The sequence below is a fragment of the Staurois parvus genome, unplaced genomic scaffold (assembly GCF_062004578.1).
Source record: "Staurois parvus isolate SC_StPar_1 unplaced genomic scaffold, SC_StPar_1.0 ptg000299l, whole genome shotgun sequence".
NCBI lineage: Eukaryota > Metazoa > Chordata > Amphibia > Anura > Ranidae > Staurois > Staurois parvus.
The window spans coordinates 21,151,994-21,172,572 of record NW_028318095.1 but is presented as its reverse complement, the minus strand read 5'-3'; the positions used below and the strand labels follow the sequence as shown (position 1 = coordinate 21,172,572).

General features: G+C 41.3%; 1 protein-coding gene across 1 annotated transcript in view; it reads right to left on the bottom strand.

Annotated features, from left to right (window-relative positions):
• Window positions 1–20,579, bottom strand: part of PIPOX (pipecolic acid and sarcosine oxidase) — a 102,121-nt gene that overhangs the window by 30,092 nt on the left and 51,450 nt on the right. The window contains exon 3 of the mRNA XM_089682997.1: window positions 1,673–1,886. Within this exon, the coding sequence (XP_089539123.1) occupies window positions 1,673–1,886 (214 nt within the window). The remainder of the gene's footprint in view (window positions 1–1,672; window positions 1,887–20,579) is intronic.

Sequence of the window (20,579 nt, the reverse complement as noted above, 5' to 3'; positions counted from 1 at the left end):
AAAGTACTTGTCAACAGGTTTTTTTCCTAAAATAAGAAGCAAGATTGTACTTACCTGCTCTCTCCTCACTAGTTTTGACTGACAGCAGCAGTTGCCAATTGCTCCCACTACTATCAGAGCCTGTAGTGTGCCCAGGAAGAGGAGAGAAAAGCTGCAACAGACAGGCACAGTGCTGAATCGAGAATGGAGTCAGGTAAGTGTTTAATGGAGTGCTGGGGGGAATTGATTTTTTTTTCACCTTAATGCAAAGAATGCATTGACTAAAAAACCTTTTGCCTTTGGAATCACTTTAACATTTAGGACATCCTATGTTAAAGACAGAGCATATTTAAGTTCTGTCATGGAAGCAGTAAAGATGTAATCTAATGTGGACAACCATTCATTGAGTAATTAATCAATAAAGGCACCTATGTATTCCCATTTTTTTTTAGAGCCGTAACTTGTCTAAAACAAAATTAAAACTAACAGCCTCATTTGCTACGTTATACTTTTAGTCCTGAACAACCATAGTAAGTATTCATGAATAGGTATACATGACTTTGTTACTCTGCATTTACTATTCATATATAAATTGGTATGGTTTATTTGATTATTTTAATAACATCACTTTGGTGGCATTAGTATTCCTAAAAAATGCCTGGTATTTGCTTATCTTGGTGTTGGAGAGCCTAGCCACACAGAGGGACCCAAAATCTGAGGGGCACTACCAGGCTTTCTATCGGGCATAAATTACACATCTAATTTCCTGACTACCTATCACATTTTTGGAGGCCCTGGAGCACCAGGACAGTAGAAACACCGATAAAATGACTACACATTGGAGAGTAAACACCCCAAGGTATTTTTTAAGAGACAATGTGAGTCTTTTAAAGACTTACTTTTTCCCTCTGACTTTCCAAAATTTGGTGACCAATTGGTTAAAAGCTGTCACATAAGAGCTGGGAATTGTTTACTGAGCCCTGTGCAGGTTTCCAACATGAGAAAGTCAAAACCTGCACCTGAAACTTGGATGGAGGGAACTCTGGCAACAGTTGGGGTGGCACCAGCTGGGTTAGGGCTTCTGTCATATTTTTGTACCACTTGCCACCAGTACAAGAAATAAGGAAAAATCTCTGTAATAGGGATGCAGGCGACAGTACAACAGAGAGTTTCTTACTTACGTATCTGAAAGATAAAAATGGGTGAAGCTCCACTTTGATTAAATTACTGATAATTGGTAGTGTATACTTCAGTGAAATTGTGTTGAGCATCACCTATTATTTGCATGGAGGCTTGGATATAAACCAATTAAAATGTAAACATGCTTAAACAGCTCCATATTTTTGCTGGCTGAAGAAGCACACTGTTTCCTGCAGCCCCTAAAGAGTTATGGTGTTTCTTCCACCGTAAAAACAAAGAACTATTTATGAACAAAGCAATTTCACACTTTGGATGCAGGCTCTCTGTAGAATGAAGACATGTCTACACAGAAATTAGATTTTTTTTTCTAGTGAGTAAATACATTTTAATCATTATCTAATCTAATTATCAGAAACTTCCAAGCTTGTACCCAAATGGAAACATGAAAAGCTTTGTTTATGAAACTGTAAAAATGGGTATAATTATCTATACATGCAGAGCTATTTCAAGTAACTAATTGATATTTCTGCACAATTGGGGAAGGACATAGTACCTGTACAGCTCTCAGGGCCTTGTCTGCGCACAGCACTCCGCCATTATTGTCGCAACAAGCAACCTCTCCGGGATTCAGAATAAATTCAGGATATTTAGCCATTAGCTGTTCCTTGGTGAACTTTTCCCAGGATATTTTGTTTTGCTCCATATTTTTGCATATCAATTCAAACTCTTCATTGCCAGATGGGGCAATGACCAGAAGTCCTGTTTTCCTGTGGACATAATTTTAGAATGTTATTGTAACTGACTTTAAATACAGTTATAGTAGTGCTAAACATAATTCCAATTTCCTTACTCCTTTAATGGCTAAAGGTTATTAAAGCTTAGATGTCCAGGCCACATTTAGTAGCTTCAGTATTCCAAATTTGCCTACCTGAATAATTTTGACATTAATGTCTAAGGACATAGAAAGCTTTTATTCAGTACACTGTTTTAGGAAATACAATGTTCATGTTTTTATTATAAACTGACAAATGGATAAAAGGTTAACTTTAAGTGGGACTTTTAATGTAATAGCCATACATGGATTGAAAGGCGGCTTGATTAGCAGGGACCAGCTAAATTTCAAATCAGTGGGTGGCCATATTGAATTCTATTAAATTAACAACTTTGTTGTCTGCAGCTGCTGATCAGTATGTTCTGACAACACCGAGTCCAGCTGTGAGAATACAATGTATCAGTGGGGCTGATTCCTGCATTCACCTGATTCGCGTGGATGGAGAAATCTGCTTGCTTTTATTTTGTTCAACCTGCTGGCTAAATGAAAAAAAAAAACCAAAAACTTGTTATCTATGGAGAACTGTGAAGAGATGTACTGATTGTTGGTTTTAGAATACAGTGTTTTTATTTGAATTCTTTATTATGATTGTATGCTGCTGTTCAGTGCACAGTACCATCAGACTAATATTTTGCTGTGTTTTAGCACACTGATAAATAAAGCATCCTATCCTATCTTAAAAATGGAATGTCAGTTTTATTTTTTTTAAAACTATGTTTTAAAGCTGTAATTATTTTTTCTATGAATGTGCTTCTGCCTTTGTGCAACTACACATACTGTAGGGTGGCCTTCTACAGGCTGGAGATGTTTGTTTGTAAACAAACCTCCAGCCTGTGATGATAATAAACACAATCAGGAACTATAGCCTTGGTTCACACTGGATCCGACTTTGAAATTGTGTGACTTCACTTGAAGTTGCACGATTTCAAAGTCGGATGGCAGTGTGACTTTGGGTGCAACCTCATAGACATCTGTGTGATTTCATACACAGACGTCTATGCAAGTCACACCCCAAATTGGGAAAAGTAGTGCAGGAACTACTTTTCTAATTGGTGCGACTCTGACGAGGATTATAACAGTTCCATTGCCGATCATTGCATGCGATTTGAATAGTCAAATTGCATGACAACTGATTCCAAAAAGACCAGTGCTTAGGAAACTTAGGCTTATAGTCAATAATGACCTTGCAAAGTACTTCAAAAGGGGTGTAGATTTATTCTGTAAGTAAATAATTAAAAGCAAAGAAATCCTCCAAAGACAGTGGTGGATCCAGTACCTGGCTTTGATGGAATATCCACTCACCTGAGCCCGTGTACCGGGATGAATGGTGAAACAGGGTGATAACAATCGTGCAGCTGTCCCGACCAGGGACCGTGGCACTCCGGAACTGACGTCACAGGTCCCGGGAGGAAGAGTAAATCAGCCACCGTACCAGGCTGGATGAAAAGCTATGCTTGTTGCCACGACAACGCATTTCATATGCATGCGCTTTATCACGTCTTCATCACTTCATTCAGTGTGGCACTAGCAGCCGAGGACAAGTGGCTTTCAACTATCTGGGCTTTTAGCACTTGGACTTTCTGCTTTTAAATTGCATGACAAGTTGCATCAGTGAGAACGGGGGTTAACCGACCACTGGTCAAAAAACTAACAGTGAGCACAGGTGTCAGTCAGTGAGGGAGATTACACCATCCAAGTGATTGAAAAAGAGTATTAAAAGGAGCAGGGCAACCAAAATCAATAGCTCCTCTACTTGCAGTCAAAGTACGCACTCTACTTTCCTGCCATGATTCGGTAATTTAATGCAGAGTAAAAGTAGGGTTGCACCGATACTGATAGCGGTACCGGAGCCGATACTAAGTACTTGCACGAGTATTAGTACTTGTGCAAATGCTCTGATACCCGTAACTGGTACCTTCAAGTTTCGTCCTTTCAGCTGTCAGGGGGATTGCACCGCTGACAGCTGAACTGTAAAAAAAAAAGGCATTTACCGGATGTTAAGGAGCGGGGCTGTTGCATCCTAACAACCAATGACTCATTCAGCTGTCAGTGGGGTTCCCATGCTGACAGCTAAAGTGTAAACAAGTCCAGGCAACTGGAACTGGAAAATCAACAGCAGCCTGACAATGTTTATCAACAACTTTGCTTAGTCAAAAACAGAAAGATAAAAAGAAGCATTGTTTCATTTTGTATGTTTCTGTTTATTCATCTACAGATCAAAGCAAAGGGATGAACTTTAATCTGCAGAAGTCAGTTAAAGGCACACTGTCACTTTTTTTTATAATTAAATTTATTTTTATTTATTTATTACAGATACTTATATAGCGCCGTCAATTTACGCAGCGCTTAACATATATTATTATTATTATTACATCGAGTTTATATAGCGCCAAAGGATTTGCTCAGCGCTGTATATATATTGTCACATCAGTCCCTAACCTTCAAGAGGTGTACAATCTAAAGTTATTAAATGTTCCTCTATTTAACCCCTTATTAACCCTTCATTTACTCTAATCAGCCCTAATTACCTCCTTACTCTCCTGCTCCATTTAATTATTATTGTCCGGCTGATTTTTTTTATTTTATAAACTATTAATAATTAAAACTTTTTTTTTTTGGTTTGCTTTGTTTGGTAATATTGTTACACCACTGACATGTATTTACACGTTTCACATTTAAATAAAGCACAACATTTAAAGAACAAAATTTATTTAATTTGCAAATAACTTTTCAATGCTTCATAATCATAATTTTTGTGTCATTTTAAACAGGACAAATTACAGAATAAAATGTGCAACAACCTCTCTAGCAATACACACCAAACTGATCATGTGCAGAATGGCTATGGTTCAGTCTGTCTTATTAGGAGATAAGACGTGGACATTTGAACAAGAGGAGGATCAGAGAAGTCAGGATCAAATGACCTTTTTTCATAATGCAGAGGATTAACCCCTTAGGTTCCACAGTGAGTATAACGAACATGCTTTACTGCATATACAGACTGATTTTACTGTTGTGAGTTTAGTAACATTTTAACAAACAATATATCCTAAGTAATGACAGGAATAAACAGGTCCATAGCAGCAGGGCTGGTGCTATCCCTAGGCAAACTAGGCAGCCACCTAGGGTGCACAGGCTGGCACACTCTCTCTGTGTGGTCTATGGACCTCTTGTATGAATTCTTCATTTCTCTGCAGAGTCCCTCTCTCCTCATACACAGGGAATGATGACGGAATTATAGTATCTTTATTCTGCACAATTGTCTCACAGTCTGTCCACACACATGACCATTTAGTACATATATATATATATATATATATATATATATATATATATATATATTTATACACACATACATAAATTCCCCCTACCACCAACCATTACACTTGGCACAATGCAGTCAGGCAAGTACTGTTCTCCTGGCAACTGCCAAACCCAGACATGTCCATTAGATTTCCATACAGAGAAGCGCGATTCGTCACTCCAGAGAACACGTCTCCACTGCTCTAGAGTCCAGTGGTGGCGTGCTTTACACCACGGCATTTGACGCTTTGCATTGCACTTGGTGATGTAAGGCTTGGATGCAACTACTTAGCCATGGAAACCCATTCTATGAAGCTCTCTACACACTGTTGTGCTAATCTGAAGGCCACACAAAGTTTGGAGGTCTTTAACTATTGACTCTGCAGACAGTTGGGGACTAATGCGCACTGTGCGCTTCAGCTTGCGCTGACCCTGCTCTGTCATTTTACGTGGCCTACCACTTTGTGGCTGAGTTACTGTTGTTCTCATTTGCTTCCACTTTAATACAATATCACTAACAGTAATATTTATGGAATAATAACAGTAATAATATGGAATATTTAACAGCAAGGAAATGTCACGAATGGACTTATTGCACAGGTGGCAACCTATCACGGGACCACGCTTGATTTCACTGAGCTCCTGAGAGCGAGCCATTCTTTCACAAATGTTTATAGAAGAAGTCTGCATGGCTAGGTGCTTGATTTTATACAACTGTGGCCATGGAGGTGATTCGAACACCTGAATCCAATGATTTGGAGGCGTGTCCCAATGTACAGGATTGGTGTGTACCTCTCCGGTACACACACTGTCACACACGATCCTCCAGGGAGCTGCCTAGTGACTGAATGGGGCATGTCCAGCACTGGCTCCACCTTCTACACAGCCGGAGCCAATCAATAGGAGGGGGTGTGCTCTGGTTGCAGGGTTAACCCTATGTGAGTAGGATGATCAGGCTCGATGTGTATGAGAGGGAAGCTGTGTAGTGCTGGGAGGCCACCTATCCTCACTGAGAGCCACAGCCTGGACTCCGCACCCTGGCAGGAGGCGAACCAAGTCTAGGAGGATGGTGAGTCATAGAGGTAACAAGAGGAAGAGAGGGGCAGACAATGGTTGAAGTGAGGGGAGCAAATGCTGATTGAATGTGTGGGATGCCACCACGTCATAAATGATCCTTCAGCTGAGGGAAGGGGCAGCAGAGGGGGGGGAGAAAGAAAAGAGGAAGATGCCCATTGTCTGGTCCAGTGTAGCAGCTGAGCTGCCACTCCTTCCAGTGTTCCTCTCAGACTCAGTCCCTTACTGCAAACCTCCTGGTGGCTGCTAAACGCTACAGAGTTTTTTTTAACTCTGTCTCTCTTTATTTTTTTTGTTTCTCTGATTGGTTAATACAGTTAATTTATATTTGGTTAATATATATTTTGTCTTTAATATTGGTGCTGATGGTATCTTATGGCACTTATTTTTGCAAGTTAAAAAAAAATTGAGCAGTTTCATGTTTTGTTAATTTAATCAACTGTTCTTAAAAATGTTTATTTATTTATTTTTTTTTGGGGGGGGGCGCAAAATGGTCTAGCACTGGCCCTGCATAGCAGAAATGTAAAATTTGCTCTGGTCCATAAGTGGTGAACAGGAGTAAGAGCCGTAGTGGTTAGGGAGTGGGGCCACCATGTCCTTAACAACTGATCACTCATGCAACTGTCAGAGGGTTTCTCCTGATGACAGCTGAAGTGTAAACAGAACAGTTGCTGGCAGGTATTGGTAATTGGTATCGGCGAGTACAAAAAAAAAGTATTGGTACTCGTACTTGCTGTAAAAAAATGGTATCAGTGCATCCCTAGTAAAGAACACTCACTATATACTTAAAGCACTATTCAACCCAAATGCCAACTTGTATTATTTTGCAGCTTATCAATTCTTGGTGCCTGTTCACATTTATGCAGATTGGATGTGGTTTGAACCACATCCAATTGGCATGAAATGTGAAAAAACATTGCTTCCTATGGTGCCTTTTCACATATGTCCGGTGCACTGGCAGTGTGGATGCAGTGAAGATTGAAAAAAGAGTCATGTCCGATTTCTGAGCAGTGCAGTCTGGTTCAAGTGTGGATTACAGGCTATTGACTTCTATGGGAATAGTTTCTAAACTGCACATGTCATCAATTGTGAACAGGATAAAATCCTGACCTGAACCTGATCTAAACCTGTCCTGAACCTATTGTAAACCTGACCTGTACTGCTGAACAACTACTGTATCGATTAGCTGTGAAACCTGAACTTCAATACACATTGCACATGTGTGAATCAGCACTTAGAAGTGATTGCTGTATTAATTTACCTTTTTAGGCTTTCTTCTATTTTCATCTGACAGTCCAGCCAAAAAGTCTGTTGTTTTTCAGAAGCTCAAGCTCTTCAACAGAATGAATCAGTTTACATGGATGAGACAAACCATTTAACACTGACAGGGGTGACTACAATGATCTGCTTTTATTTATTTATAACAAAAAAAATCTTTGTCTAAAAGGAAAAACTGCTGTGGCTGATTATAAAGTGTGAACTGGAGTTTGGCTTTAGTTTGTTTACTGTGTTTAATCAGCTAATACCTTTAACATTTTCCTCCCCCCAGACTTACAATGTTGCTGTGCCTCCTGTGCTCATTCATCCAGAGTTGTGTCTTACTAATACAGAGGAGGTCTTACTGGCCAGATCGCCAGGTGAAAACAGAGGGAAAAAAGAAAAGAAAATGAATGCAGCCACCACATCTAATGATCCGTAAGCTCCAACATAATACATTTTTGGTTTTGGGTTTAACACCACTAAAAGATGAATTCTGAAAAGCTGTTAGGAATTACTACTGCACTTTGCTTTTGTCCTTATTGAATAAACCCAACAGTGGTGAAGTGATTGATGGTGTCATGGTGTAAAAGAGGAAACCAACTAAAAACAGCTATGATAAACCAACCTCTACGAACAGAATTATATGATGTGTGGTAAAGCAACAGTGTTTGCTTCCCAAAGTATTCATGTGTGAACGTATACCTAAGTTGTTTTCTTTGCTTTTTTGAAAAATGTGTTCAGATTTTGACCAAGGTTCAAAAATGGGTTCCCGCAAGCATCCTGTTGGTGCCATGGAGACCACCTATGTCTGTTGTTGGCATATGTAATAAGAAGCAATACAAGAAAATAAAATTATGAAATTATTATGTGTACAAGAAAAATTACTATGTGTTCATTTAAAGAAAAGATTCATTCACGATCTTTTAATATAATGAGAATCTCAGTAAGGCCACGTGTTGCCACGTGTATTTTACATGGACATATTTTGAGGGTCATCTCTCAAATAATATGGAGGCGAAAAGCATTAGCCCATGTGATGTAATGTTCATGGATTCTATAATATTTCTTATTTGTTTCCATTCCTAAGGGAGCCATATAAAAAAACTGATGGTTGGTAAAGAGTTAATGGTTTGTCTTTCCTGGGAAATTGCTCAGTGTGATCTCTAGAGACATTTTCTGCAGCATTCTGTGATGTCCATGAAGTGGCTTAAAATAGATGTATTGTTAGATGAAACACAGTGGAAGAAGCACAGCATCAGCCCTGCTTAGAAGAAGAGTGGGGGGCTACATTAGTACATACAGAGACTGGTGACTGGCAGCTTGGAAATGAAATATGTAAGGTGGGGTCTGGGGGATTTTTTTTCCAAACAATTTTATCATAGAGGTGAAATTGCCCTTGACGGGGAGTCTCAGCCAGAAATAGCAATGTGCACACAAGAGACAAAGAACGTGCAGGGTACGTAGTGATTTTCATTTTAATAGTGGAATACATCCGAAGATAGCAGAAATAGCTATTAGGTACAGTACATGAGAACTGGAGACATAGCCTATAGCATAATGAAAATAATGAGAGCTAATGGAAAGGCTGGGGTGTGTGGGGGGCATAGGAGGTCAAACAGATTTGTGGAGTTGTATTTATTGAAGGATACAAGAATATTCCATTACATCTCCTGTATGGACATGCCTGTGATGTCCACTTCAACAAATCATTCCTCTTTAGGTTTCTGGTACATGAATTGGGGGAATGTGACTGTTTGTAATAGACAGTAAAGGCTTCCTTCTCATATTTGCAAATGTAGCGCTACCCCTGAAGGAGCCATTTGTATGTTTTACACGGGCTCCCCTTGCTTCGCCTCACAGCCAGGCACAGTGTATTTCCACAGCCAAATACACTCACACACTCTTCTGCTTGTTGTCTTCAATAACCAGTCTACAGGATGTTTTGATTTGGAGTATATTGTAGAACTGGGGATATGGATAGGGAATTGTAGTAGGATACTCCAAAATCAGAACTATTCACAATGAGGACGTCTGGCAGATCTCTTAGTTGAACACTTATGAAGTCTTGGCTGACAGTAGATAGCAGACTTCTCTTGTAACATATAGCAGCAAGAAGTTTTAGGAGTGAGCAAAGTCCCTTTTTGCAGTAGCAGTAGTTGCAGGGCTGAGCTCCTCAGGTATAAGTCAGTTACGACAGACTGTGACAGCCCAATGGTAAAGTAGCTGAGCAAAGTTCTTTGCAGATGCAACAATTGGACAAGCTCTTCAGAACACAAGTCAGTGTTCCCTTTCCTTTTTAGACCTAACTGACTATCAAGCACCAGAGGGGTAGCAATTACATAGCGTCCCCAAGATCTCTCAGAGTCTGTACTCACAAGTCCAAGGACAGAATGGTTGCTCCTTTCAATCTTCCAAGAGACTCTCTATCAAGGTCCTATCTTTCCTGGGGCTTGTGCTGCTCCATGTGCTGGCATCCATCTTAGGTCTGCAAAGCATTGTGGGATCCTTTATGCTTTCAGCCCTCTGTGGCTCCCCCCAGGAGGTGACGGCTTATCTCATTTAAGTCTGCTGTTTGCAGCTGTCCATTGCATTCGTGTCCTGTCTGTTGCACAGAAGCAAGCTCCTGTTTAGTTAACTCTTTGCTCTCCTGGATACCGACTCGGCTTTGGCTAAGACTCCTCCTGGCTTCTGACCCCTGCTCTGGCGACCATTCTTCCTGGCTTCTGACCCCGGCTCTGGCGACCATTCTTCCTGGCCTCTGACCCTGGCTCTGGCGACCATTCTTCCTGGCTTCTGACCCCAGCTTTGGCTACGATTCCCGCTGGTTCTCGACTTGATTATCCTGGAAGACGACCTCAGCAGGGGAACTTCTGTCCTACTAAGTCATCCGCTGTTGCTGTCGGACTTGCATAGACTCTTGCCTTGTTTCTGTGTAAATAAACCTATCTTTAATTGCACCTCCTTGTGTGTCTGGCTCCTTGCTCCCTGACACTCTCTTCAGTGATACCAGACAGATCTTTGGGAGACAGCTCCCGTCAGTCAGCTTACAGAAGAACCAGGCCCTCAGGTTGACCCAGTCCCACAGGTTGACGAGACAGCCTGCCTCCAACCTTGCTTAGTGCAATCTACTCCTGGTACAGAACACATGTGCTCCCAAAATATAAACAACACTCCCAGCATTCAATGGGACAACCCTCCTCTGCAATTGTGCAGGGCTGTATCCATATTCATTCTGTACATTTGCCTAGCCCATACCCATGTTCTGGAAGGCTCTCATAGATTCTTGATGGTGGGCAGAATTCAGACAAACTCCAACAGCACCAGAACAGCATAAGCAGACCTAACTAATCAATCACAGCACTTTGTTAGGCAGAATACACACTGAACTTACCCGACAGACTCTTTGGTAAGCAGAGAAACACATCTATGCTTAACCCAACTATATACATCCTAGCACCTAACTAGGAAGGTGCTACACAAATTTGGGGTTCAGTGGTCTTCGGACTTGGCTTGATTCTCATGAGTCTCATTCTCTTATGTTGGCCAAAAGGGATCAAATTCTGATGAAAATGTGACTGTTGGCCCAGATCACAATCATTAGTTTGTATACTGTAGTCTGAAGAGCAATGTGTAAAGAATAAATATAAAAAGTATAATAACAGCTTTTTTGAATCATCAAAATCATTAAATGCAGAAATGCTTTGCAAAAAGCTCCTCAGACTAGGGCTAACACCTGTGTGAGCTGGGCCTTACCGATGATAGTCAAAATACAACAACGATGTAGCGCAAACAAAATAAACAAAAAATATGTAAAAAGTACAATAATACATAAAAGCCCAAACGTCTGATCATCAATAGTCCATCCCCATTGTGTTACATACTGTATGTGAGGATAATTATAAACTTCCCAGAATTTCATTCTGTCTCCAGCCACCCAGTGTAATATATCTGCTCTCTTCCAAATGTGGACCCCGTATCTTACCCATGATAGCCTACGAGGGGCTGAGTCATGAAACCTGGAGAAAGGAAGAATAAGTGCACACCCTTCACCTTTCATGGTGTGCATTGCAATGGTGAAATAAAAAAGGGATCTGATTTAGGGGTGTACATACAGGGGGTTGCAATTGCGACCCAGCTCCATACTCCAGGGACCCTGTTTGGCTCCCCTGTACACCATGGTAGGAGGGGTGTAATTTACTGGCCAAGGGCTGTCTTTACCGCGGTGCAAAAGGGGCCCAGTTATTGTTGTGGGGCCCAAAGCAGCTGCCCCCTGAGCCCACGCTGCCCATCTAGGTTTTTTTTTTCAGCCTTCCGCCACCTCCTGCACTGCTCACTTCTGTATTTATAAGTGACAGCTTGTACAGAGCTCTCCCGGCGGCCACTCAGAACCCTCCCTGCTCTACACATTGATCTGTATAGGAGAACAGAGGGGGGAGGGGCGGGGACTCCACACAGGCAGAAGCTCCTCCTCACTGGCAGCCTGCATGGACACACTGTAAGTATTCCTCTGCAGCCCCACTGTGAAATTGTGCGTGCGTGTCTGTGTATCTGAGAGTGTGTGTGTCTGAGTGTATGTGTTTTAGTGTGTGTATGTGTCTGAGTGTGTGTGTATGTATGTGTGTATGTGTCTGAGTGTGTGTGTGTATGTGTCTGAGTGTGTGTGTATGTATGTATGTGTCTGAGTGTGTGTGTGTGTGTGTGCCTGAGTGTGTGTGTATGTGTTTTAGTGTGTGTATGTGTCTGAGTGTGTGTGTATGTATGTATGTATGTGTCTGAGTGTGTGTGTATGTATGTATGTATGTGTCTGAGTGTGTGTGTGTGTGTGTGTGTGTGTCTGAGTGTGTGTGTATGTGTTTTAGTGTGTGTATGTGTCTGAGTGTGTGTGTGTATGTATGTATGTGTCTGGATGTGTGTGTGTACGTGTTTGAGTGTGTGTGTGTCTGAGTGTCTGTGTATGTGTTTGAGTGTGTGTGTCTATGTATGTGTGTATGTGTCTGAGTGTGTGTGTGTGTCTCTGAGTGTGTGTATATATATATATATGTGTGTGTATATGTGTCTGAGTATGTGTGTGTGTGTATGTATCTGAGAGTGTGTGTGTATGTCTGTGTGTGTGTGTGTATGTCTGAGTGTGTTTGTCTGTGTATATGTGTGTGTATGTACGTGTGTGTCTGTGTGCATCTGTGTGTCTCTGTGTGTGTGTTTTTGGTGAGTGAGCTCTGAAATTCAATCTGTTAGGAAGGGAGCTTTGTACTTGGATGTACATAACGCACCCCTCAATCCTGCACTCCATACACAGTGTAACCCGAGCTCCGTACACAGTGCACCCCTCAACCCTGCACTCCATATAGTGCACCCCTCAACCCTGCACTCCATACATAGTGCACCCCTCAACCCTGCATGTCGTACATAGCGCACCCTTCAACCCTGTACTCCGTACTCTGTGCACCCCTCAATCCTTCACTCCATACACAGTGTAACCCTGAACTCCATATATAGTGCACCCCTCCATGCTGCACTCCGTACATAATGCACCCCTCAACCCTCCACTTCATGCATAGCGCACCCCTCAATCCTGAACTTTGTACATAGCGCACCCCTCAACCCTGCGCTGCATACATAGCACACCCCTCAATCCTGGACTGCATACACAGCGCAAACCTAAACTCCATACACAGCGCAACCCTGAACTCTGTACACAACGCAACCCTCAACCCTTCACTTTGTACAAAGGGCACCCCTCAACCCTGCAGTTTGTATGTAGTACTCCCTTCAACCCTGCACTCTTTATGTACCCTGGCAGCCCATCCTCGGAGATGCTGCTCACATTGGGTTCTGTTCCTACCTGCACTCAGTCAACCTTCATAGTTGTGTATTCTCTGCTATGCTGATTGCTAATAACAAGTTTTAGAATGTTCTTTCTATTGTTGGGTCTTGTCCACTCCATAGTCTGTGGTGTGCAGAAAGGGAGGAGATTGTGTGCTGTAACCTATAGCAATCAATCAGTGAGCAGTAATAATGTGCAGTAACCTCTAGCAACCAATCAGTGAGTGATAATGATGTGCAGTAACCTCTAAGAACCAATTGGTGAGTGGTAAGGATGTGCAGTACCCTCTAGCAATTAATCAGTGAGCAGTAATGATGGCAGTAACCTCTAACAACCAATCAGCAAGCAGAAATGATGTGTTGTAAGCTCTAGCAACTGATCAGTGAGCCCTAATGCGTGCTTTAACCTCTAGGAATCAGTGAGTAGTAATGATATGCTGTAACCTCTGGTAACCAATTGCTGCCTAATCTGCTGCAGTAAACTGATTTTGAGTCTATCTGCTATTTACTGGGGGGGGGCTATGGGGTCCCCAAAAAATGTTTGCCCAGGGTCCAATCAATATTAAAGATGGCCCTGTACTGGCCCCTTACTTGTCTTAAAGAATAGAGTAATTGACCGGTACCTATCACTGACTCTGTTCTTTCATAACTAACGCATAGTAAACTCTGTTTACTATGCTTCAGTTTGTGAATGAACAGGAAGCCCTGTACAGAGCTATTCCTATCCATTCATTCTGTGCAGCTGAGGCTGCAGAGATGGAGAGTGAGGGCTGTATCCTCACTCTCCTTTCTCTGTCTCAAAGGTGAAACATCAGAGGTCTGTTTAGACCCTGATATTTCACCATACCCCCCCAAAATGGGGCTCTTAAAAAAGATTAAAAGATAATTAAAAAATAGTAAAAAAAAAAAACAAAATTAATAACACCAGTGGCGAAACTACCAGAGTCACAAAGGTTGCACTTGCGGTCGGGTCCTGGCATTCTGCCACTGTAGGGGGGGGGCCCAAGATGGCAGAAAGGGGGCCCACTGCAGAACATGTGAAAGGGGCCCACTGCAGAACCATAGTAAAGGAACCCATGATGAGAGTAAAGGACCGTGGGATCAATGGTAAAGGCCCAGGCCGAGGGTCAGGGGGGCCCTTTATGGTTTCTTGCACCGGAGCCCTGAAGGTTCTAGTTACGCCTCTGATCTCATTGGTTGTTACACACACCTGCATTTTACATCACTATTTAAACTTGGTATCTTTGGAGCATAGGCATTCTGTTAACATTACCAAATTAAAAAAGAAAAAAGCGCCACTTACAAAAAACACCAAAGTGTCAGCAGCATATCCCACCCAAAATAAATTTTGGCAACAATAATCCAAATTAAAAGGTAGGCGCTAATAACAAACTTATACAAAAGTGTATATCATCATCCAAAAAACATTAGTGTTTTAAATAAATTATAGTGTCCAAACATAAATTAGTGTCCAAAAAAAAATATATATCTTCAGTGACTTGAACCAATTGTGAGAAATCCACCACCAAAGGAGATTAAATGAACTCACCAGAGCTAATGGCTGGTCAGATAATAAACCAGCAACAGCGCTTGTGCTCTGGGAGCAATGAACCCGATGTCCAAATAGATATGGTGATGTTTCAGATACTTCCAGATAATAATAATCACAGCCAAACAACTTTGCAGCCCAAGCTCTTATGATGAACTTCTCCACTCTCTCATACCTCCATGAGAGCATGCAGTACATTCAGGGACAAAAAAGAGAACATAATGGTGCAATACGTTTTTTTTAATGTATCTCTTTAATAAAAAAGGTATAAGGAAACTCACAAACAAGGTCCGCCCCTTGATGACGTCGGTGTGACGAAACCGGTTGGGCGTAGCCTACTTGATGTGGACGTTAGAGAGCCTTGCTGGTCTGTGCTGTATGGGAGAGATCTGCGGTGAGCGTTAACTGTATCTCAACCCTTTTTTGCGATTGAAGCTGGTGTCTGTTGGACACCTTGTTTGTGAGTTTCCTTATACCTTTTTTATTAAAGAGATAAATGAAAAAAAACGTATTGCACCATTATGTTCTCTTTTTTGTCCCTGAGTGTACTGCATGCTCTCATGGAGGTATGAGAGAGTGGAGAAGTTCATCATAAGAGCTTGGGCTGCAAAGTTGTTTGGCTGTGATTATTATTATCTGGAAGTATCTGAAACATCACCATATCTATTTGGACATCGGGTTCATTGCTCCCAGAGCACAAGCGCTGTTGCTGGTTTATTATCTGACCAGCCATTAGCTCTGGTGAGTTCATTTAATCTCCTTTGGTGGTGGATTTCTCACAATTGGTTCAAGTCACTGAAGATATATATATTTTTTTGGACACTAATTTATGTTTGGACACTATAATTTATTTAAAACGCTAATGTTTTTTGGATGATGATATACACTTTTGTATACGTTTGTTATTAGCGCATACCTTTTAATTTGGATTCTGTTAACATTAGTTTTTTCCACTGATTGCTCATTGAGAAAATATATATTTTTTAATATCATTCTCTGCAAATTTAAAGAGCATACCTTTATTGTATTAGTTGCAATAGTTATCCTACTGAGTCTGGAGATTATTTAAAGTGTCCCTTTTGGTTTGTTAAGTGTAGCTGTTGATCCAGTCAAAAATCCAGTGACCTTCTAAGTTTCTGTTCTCTCTATGTGTGCTGTGCTGTTATTAGATGACATTATTCCCAGTTCTATCTTCAAAATACAGAACACATTTCCTTTCCTCAGCTCCATAACACGGGGAGGTGTTCTGTAGTCCACAGTTAAAACTGGAGACAATGCTAACTAATTCTGTAGAACAAATCAAAATTGAAAAACCTACGGTTACATTTCTGCTTCTCCATAGGTGCAGTACAGTAAGTGAACGTTGTCACCCCGGGACAGAGAGTAGGTGTGGCAGAATCACTAGGTTAAAAAGGTATTAGGGGTTTATATATGTTTCAACTTGTGCTCAGCTGCCTGCAGGTTATCATTAGATCGCTGAGGTTTTGAGGATCCCCAGGAACAGGAATGGAATAAAAACATCCCCAGTGGGGGCACACAGAGCAATAGACACCTAACATCTGTCCAAAACTAAACGTGAATTTGTGAAGGATTTAATCTCGCCCTCCTAAACGCTCTTGAAATATATTTTAAGTCTCAGGAATATTAGCTAATAATTACTCAGCTCATGTTACTTTACTTTACTTCAAGTTGAGATATAAGAACATATAAAGGAATAAGGAATGGGGCATACTTAGCATATTTGTAATCCCAGGCTGCTCTATATGACAAAATAATTTTCAGTAATAAAAATGAAATTAAAAGAAAAGAAACAAACAGTGACAATCATAGTTTTTCCTCACATTGGTGGTTAGTTGAATAATGTATGTTTACATTGAGATATGAAAGTGTCCTCTTATATTGGTGGTCAGCAAAGGGACCCAAAGTGTTCCATAGACGGATTGAAATTAAATCAGTGCAGCGGGGACCAGATGCATTTTAATCCATCTATGGCTGTTCCGCTCAAAAGAACAATCAATGGAACTGTTGGAAAACTTTAATTTGATAAGCAACTGCATTTAATTGGCTACAGAGCTTGATCAAGTTATTCTGACAGTCCCCACTGTCAGAATAGAATAGCACAGCAGGGAGCATTCTTCCATCAACCTCTCATGTGGATGAGGGAATCAGTTTTTTTTTTTTTAAATGGATCATATACGGCAAGCCTTACATTGGTGGTCAGTGGAATGCTCCTCCATATTGGTGGTTAGTGGAGAAAGGCCCCCTTAGATTACTGGTTAATTGTTATCTGAGATGCAAAAATTGCTCATTGTTTAAGGAACCGTTTGCAAATGCTAGAAGAACCTTAGCATTCCATGGAACTCTGAGGAAAACTGCTTTAACCTGATGGGCGTTTATCAATTTTCAACCTAAATAATTGTGACTATAAAATATTGGAAACACTGGAACACATTTGTGTTTCTGACAGGATTTAGAGGAATATATTTTATTCATACAGGAGCTACGTGCCCTAATCTTGCTCTGTTCTTTCTCTGCTCTGCATTCACTGAAGTTCCTCTCTGTCGCTGCAGAAGATATGCGCTCCATTTAAATGAACAGATTTAACATTTCCCCTGCACTAAGCCTCCTTACCATACACAAAGTAAAGTGCTTAGAGCCTGTGCTGCTCATGTGGAAGGAAATATTTGAAATTAATGTCTTTTTTTGTGCTTATTGACTATTAAATATATGTATTTACAGAAAATGTGCATGGAGAAACAAAAAGAGATTATGGGTGGCCATGCTTTAGTAATTGCTTGTGATGACTGACAACTATTAGGCTTGGTAGGAGTACGAAAGAGTGTGAGCGAGGCCTTTTCAATGAAGAAAAACAAACATACCACATTTCTAAAGTATCCTCTGCACATTCTGGCCTAAATGAAGAGAACATTTTGGTGGATCCTGGTGTAGCGCTACCCTTGCAGGAGCTGCTTGGGATACTGGGTTGTCTGTTCTTTGGCTTACCCTCTGGGTACCACCGCAGACCCTCTTACACACCTTGTTGAGTGAAAATTATCACAAAAAGCACTCTGCATAACACTAACCTATAGCACCAAGTAATAAACACCAGACTGGTCAATTGAAGTAAAGTAAATACTGCATATTATCACAGATAAGGGTAAACAGTAATATATACATAAATGAGCAGGTGGGGAGGAAAAAAATCAGCTTGTTCACAGTGAGCTAAACAATGCAATCACTAGACTATGGAGTCTTAGATTAGTACACTGTACCAACTGAGCAGTTAACCCAACAATAATCATCATCAGCAAAAACAGTATCAGTGGCAAGCAGTATTAACAATAATGATTAATCCTACAGTAACTCTCCTGCAAACAGTGGCCATTAATTAACTCAAAGTGCAATCTATATGCATAACTATACTATATACCTCTGAATGTTCCTAGAGAGGTACCTCTAGCTATGTGTGGTTAGGGCAAGGTCTCTGAAGCAGATAGTTGGTAGGTAGTTCTTCAATGGTGGGGCCCAGTGTTCAAGGTGGTGCATGTAAGTACAGTCTCTTTTTTGCTCTGCGTACAGTGATTGAAGCCATTAAGCAGATGGACAGTCTCTCTATAGTCTCATTCTCTGCTAGCAGCAGTAAATCAATTGCAGCAGCGGACTCTCACCAATCCATGCAATAAAGCACACCTTAACCTTTGTCCTCAGCTGCTGGCTCCGCACCTGGGCAACTCCAGTCACAGGTTACTGGCACTTTGGTACATAGTCTCAGGCCATAGAGTTACAGTGGCAACCTTAGTGGACTCCTTTCCTACTGATATGGGGGTCTGTTATGTCAGAGGGGAGAGCTGTGATATGGGGGGTCTGTGATATGAGAGGGGGAACTGTACTGTGGGGAGGCTGTGATATGAGAGGTAAGAGGGAGAAGCTGTGATCTGGGGGAGATTGTGATGATGTTAGAGGAGGGAGCTGTGCCATGGGGGGCTGTGCTGTGAAGGAGGGGGGGGGCTGTGATAGGAACCTGAGTCAGAGAACTAAAATAAAAATCGGACCTCAGCAGAAAAAGAAATGCTACTGACCGGACCTTTGTGAATTTTAATTCAGTACCCCTGTCTACATATATCTTTAATTAGACCTCATTTAGAATACTGTATCCAGTTCTGGATACCTCAGTTATGAAAGGATATTAATAGGATAGATTGAACCCAGAGAGGGGCAACAAAATGGTTAAAGGTCTGAGGGATAAAACATATCAGGGGGAGACTGCAGGAACCTACAATATACAATCTGAAGGAACAGCAATATTCTTCCTGTGCTTATGGTCTAATATTAACCCCTTCAGCAGCTGAATACCCAATATCTTCCTAGGTATTGACTGATAATAAATGTAAATCTGCAGAGCTATTGCAGACCCATCAATATTACATGTATATGATATAAAACAACATATACACAATGATTAAAAAACATCTGAAAAATATTATAAAAACCTTTACTCTAGTACTTCAAATATCCTAGTGCAACAAGTTCACCTAAATATGGGGCTGAATACAAGTCTGTATAGGAGGAGGTCAGAGACGGGTTCGCAAGATGCATCTAAACTAAAAGCAAGGAACCTGGCTGAGTCAAAGATGGTCCTAGAAACTGCCACTGACCTTGAGTCATCAGAGGAAAGAGAAGCAGTCACCCAGTTGTTGGAAGGGGCCAGGAGGTTATGCTTGGAAGACCCCTACAGAGAGTATCAAACTGACCTGTCGCCCCCTTGCTCCTGAGTGCAGGGCACTGCACAAAACTTAGCTTACAAGGAGCTGATCAGGAAGTCACCCCAATCTTGCGCCCAGCGGGTGATTCAGAAAAAAGTGGCATTGAAGTAGGGGTACAAATACCCCTATGTGCCCAAACATGTTATGGAAGAAGTTGAACAGAACCATCAGTAGAGGTGTGACAATCATATCTGGGAGTTTCTGCCCCCAGTTTCCACAGTTTTGGGAGAGGTTCCAAAATATAAAGGGTGATTGGAGCAAGGGGCTTTCATTTATAAGGACCGCATGGTCATCAAAAAGGCTGGACACAGGGATCAGATTTGGGCTGCTAACATCTGGGGTCCAGGCGACTGTAGGGTACAGATCCCTGTTTTCACAGATTAGCTGGCTTGTGACCCTACTTCATCTGTATATGCGCTACAGGCCTACTCTACAGCTGCTGATATGTTCTATTTTTTGTGTTGAGAACTGAACTGTGGCTTAAGGCGGGGGGTAATTCAACTATCAGGTCTTGGATGAGCCCCTTGTGGTTTGTAGGGAGTTAAAGAGACGAAAGTGCCTCCCTCGTCAGTTTACAGCTGCTGAATATTTGTAATTATTTTCTGCCCTTTTTTGCCTGTTTCTTTCAACATAAAAATATGAAAGACACAGGCACAGAACCATTAGAAAAGCCATACTTAATAAATTGTCACATGATATGGTTGGCAAATAAGTAAGCATAGAAATAGTTTTCCAATGGTAATAACGCATATTAGCATATAGGGTGATTAGTAATACAGGAAGGGGACTTGAAGAATGGTTTTATGGGAGGGGCAGTTCTTCATGCTGTTCTTTTGTCAGCTACCAGGGGTCCCTT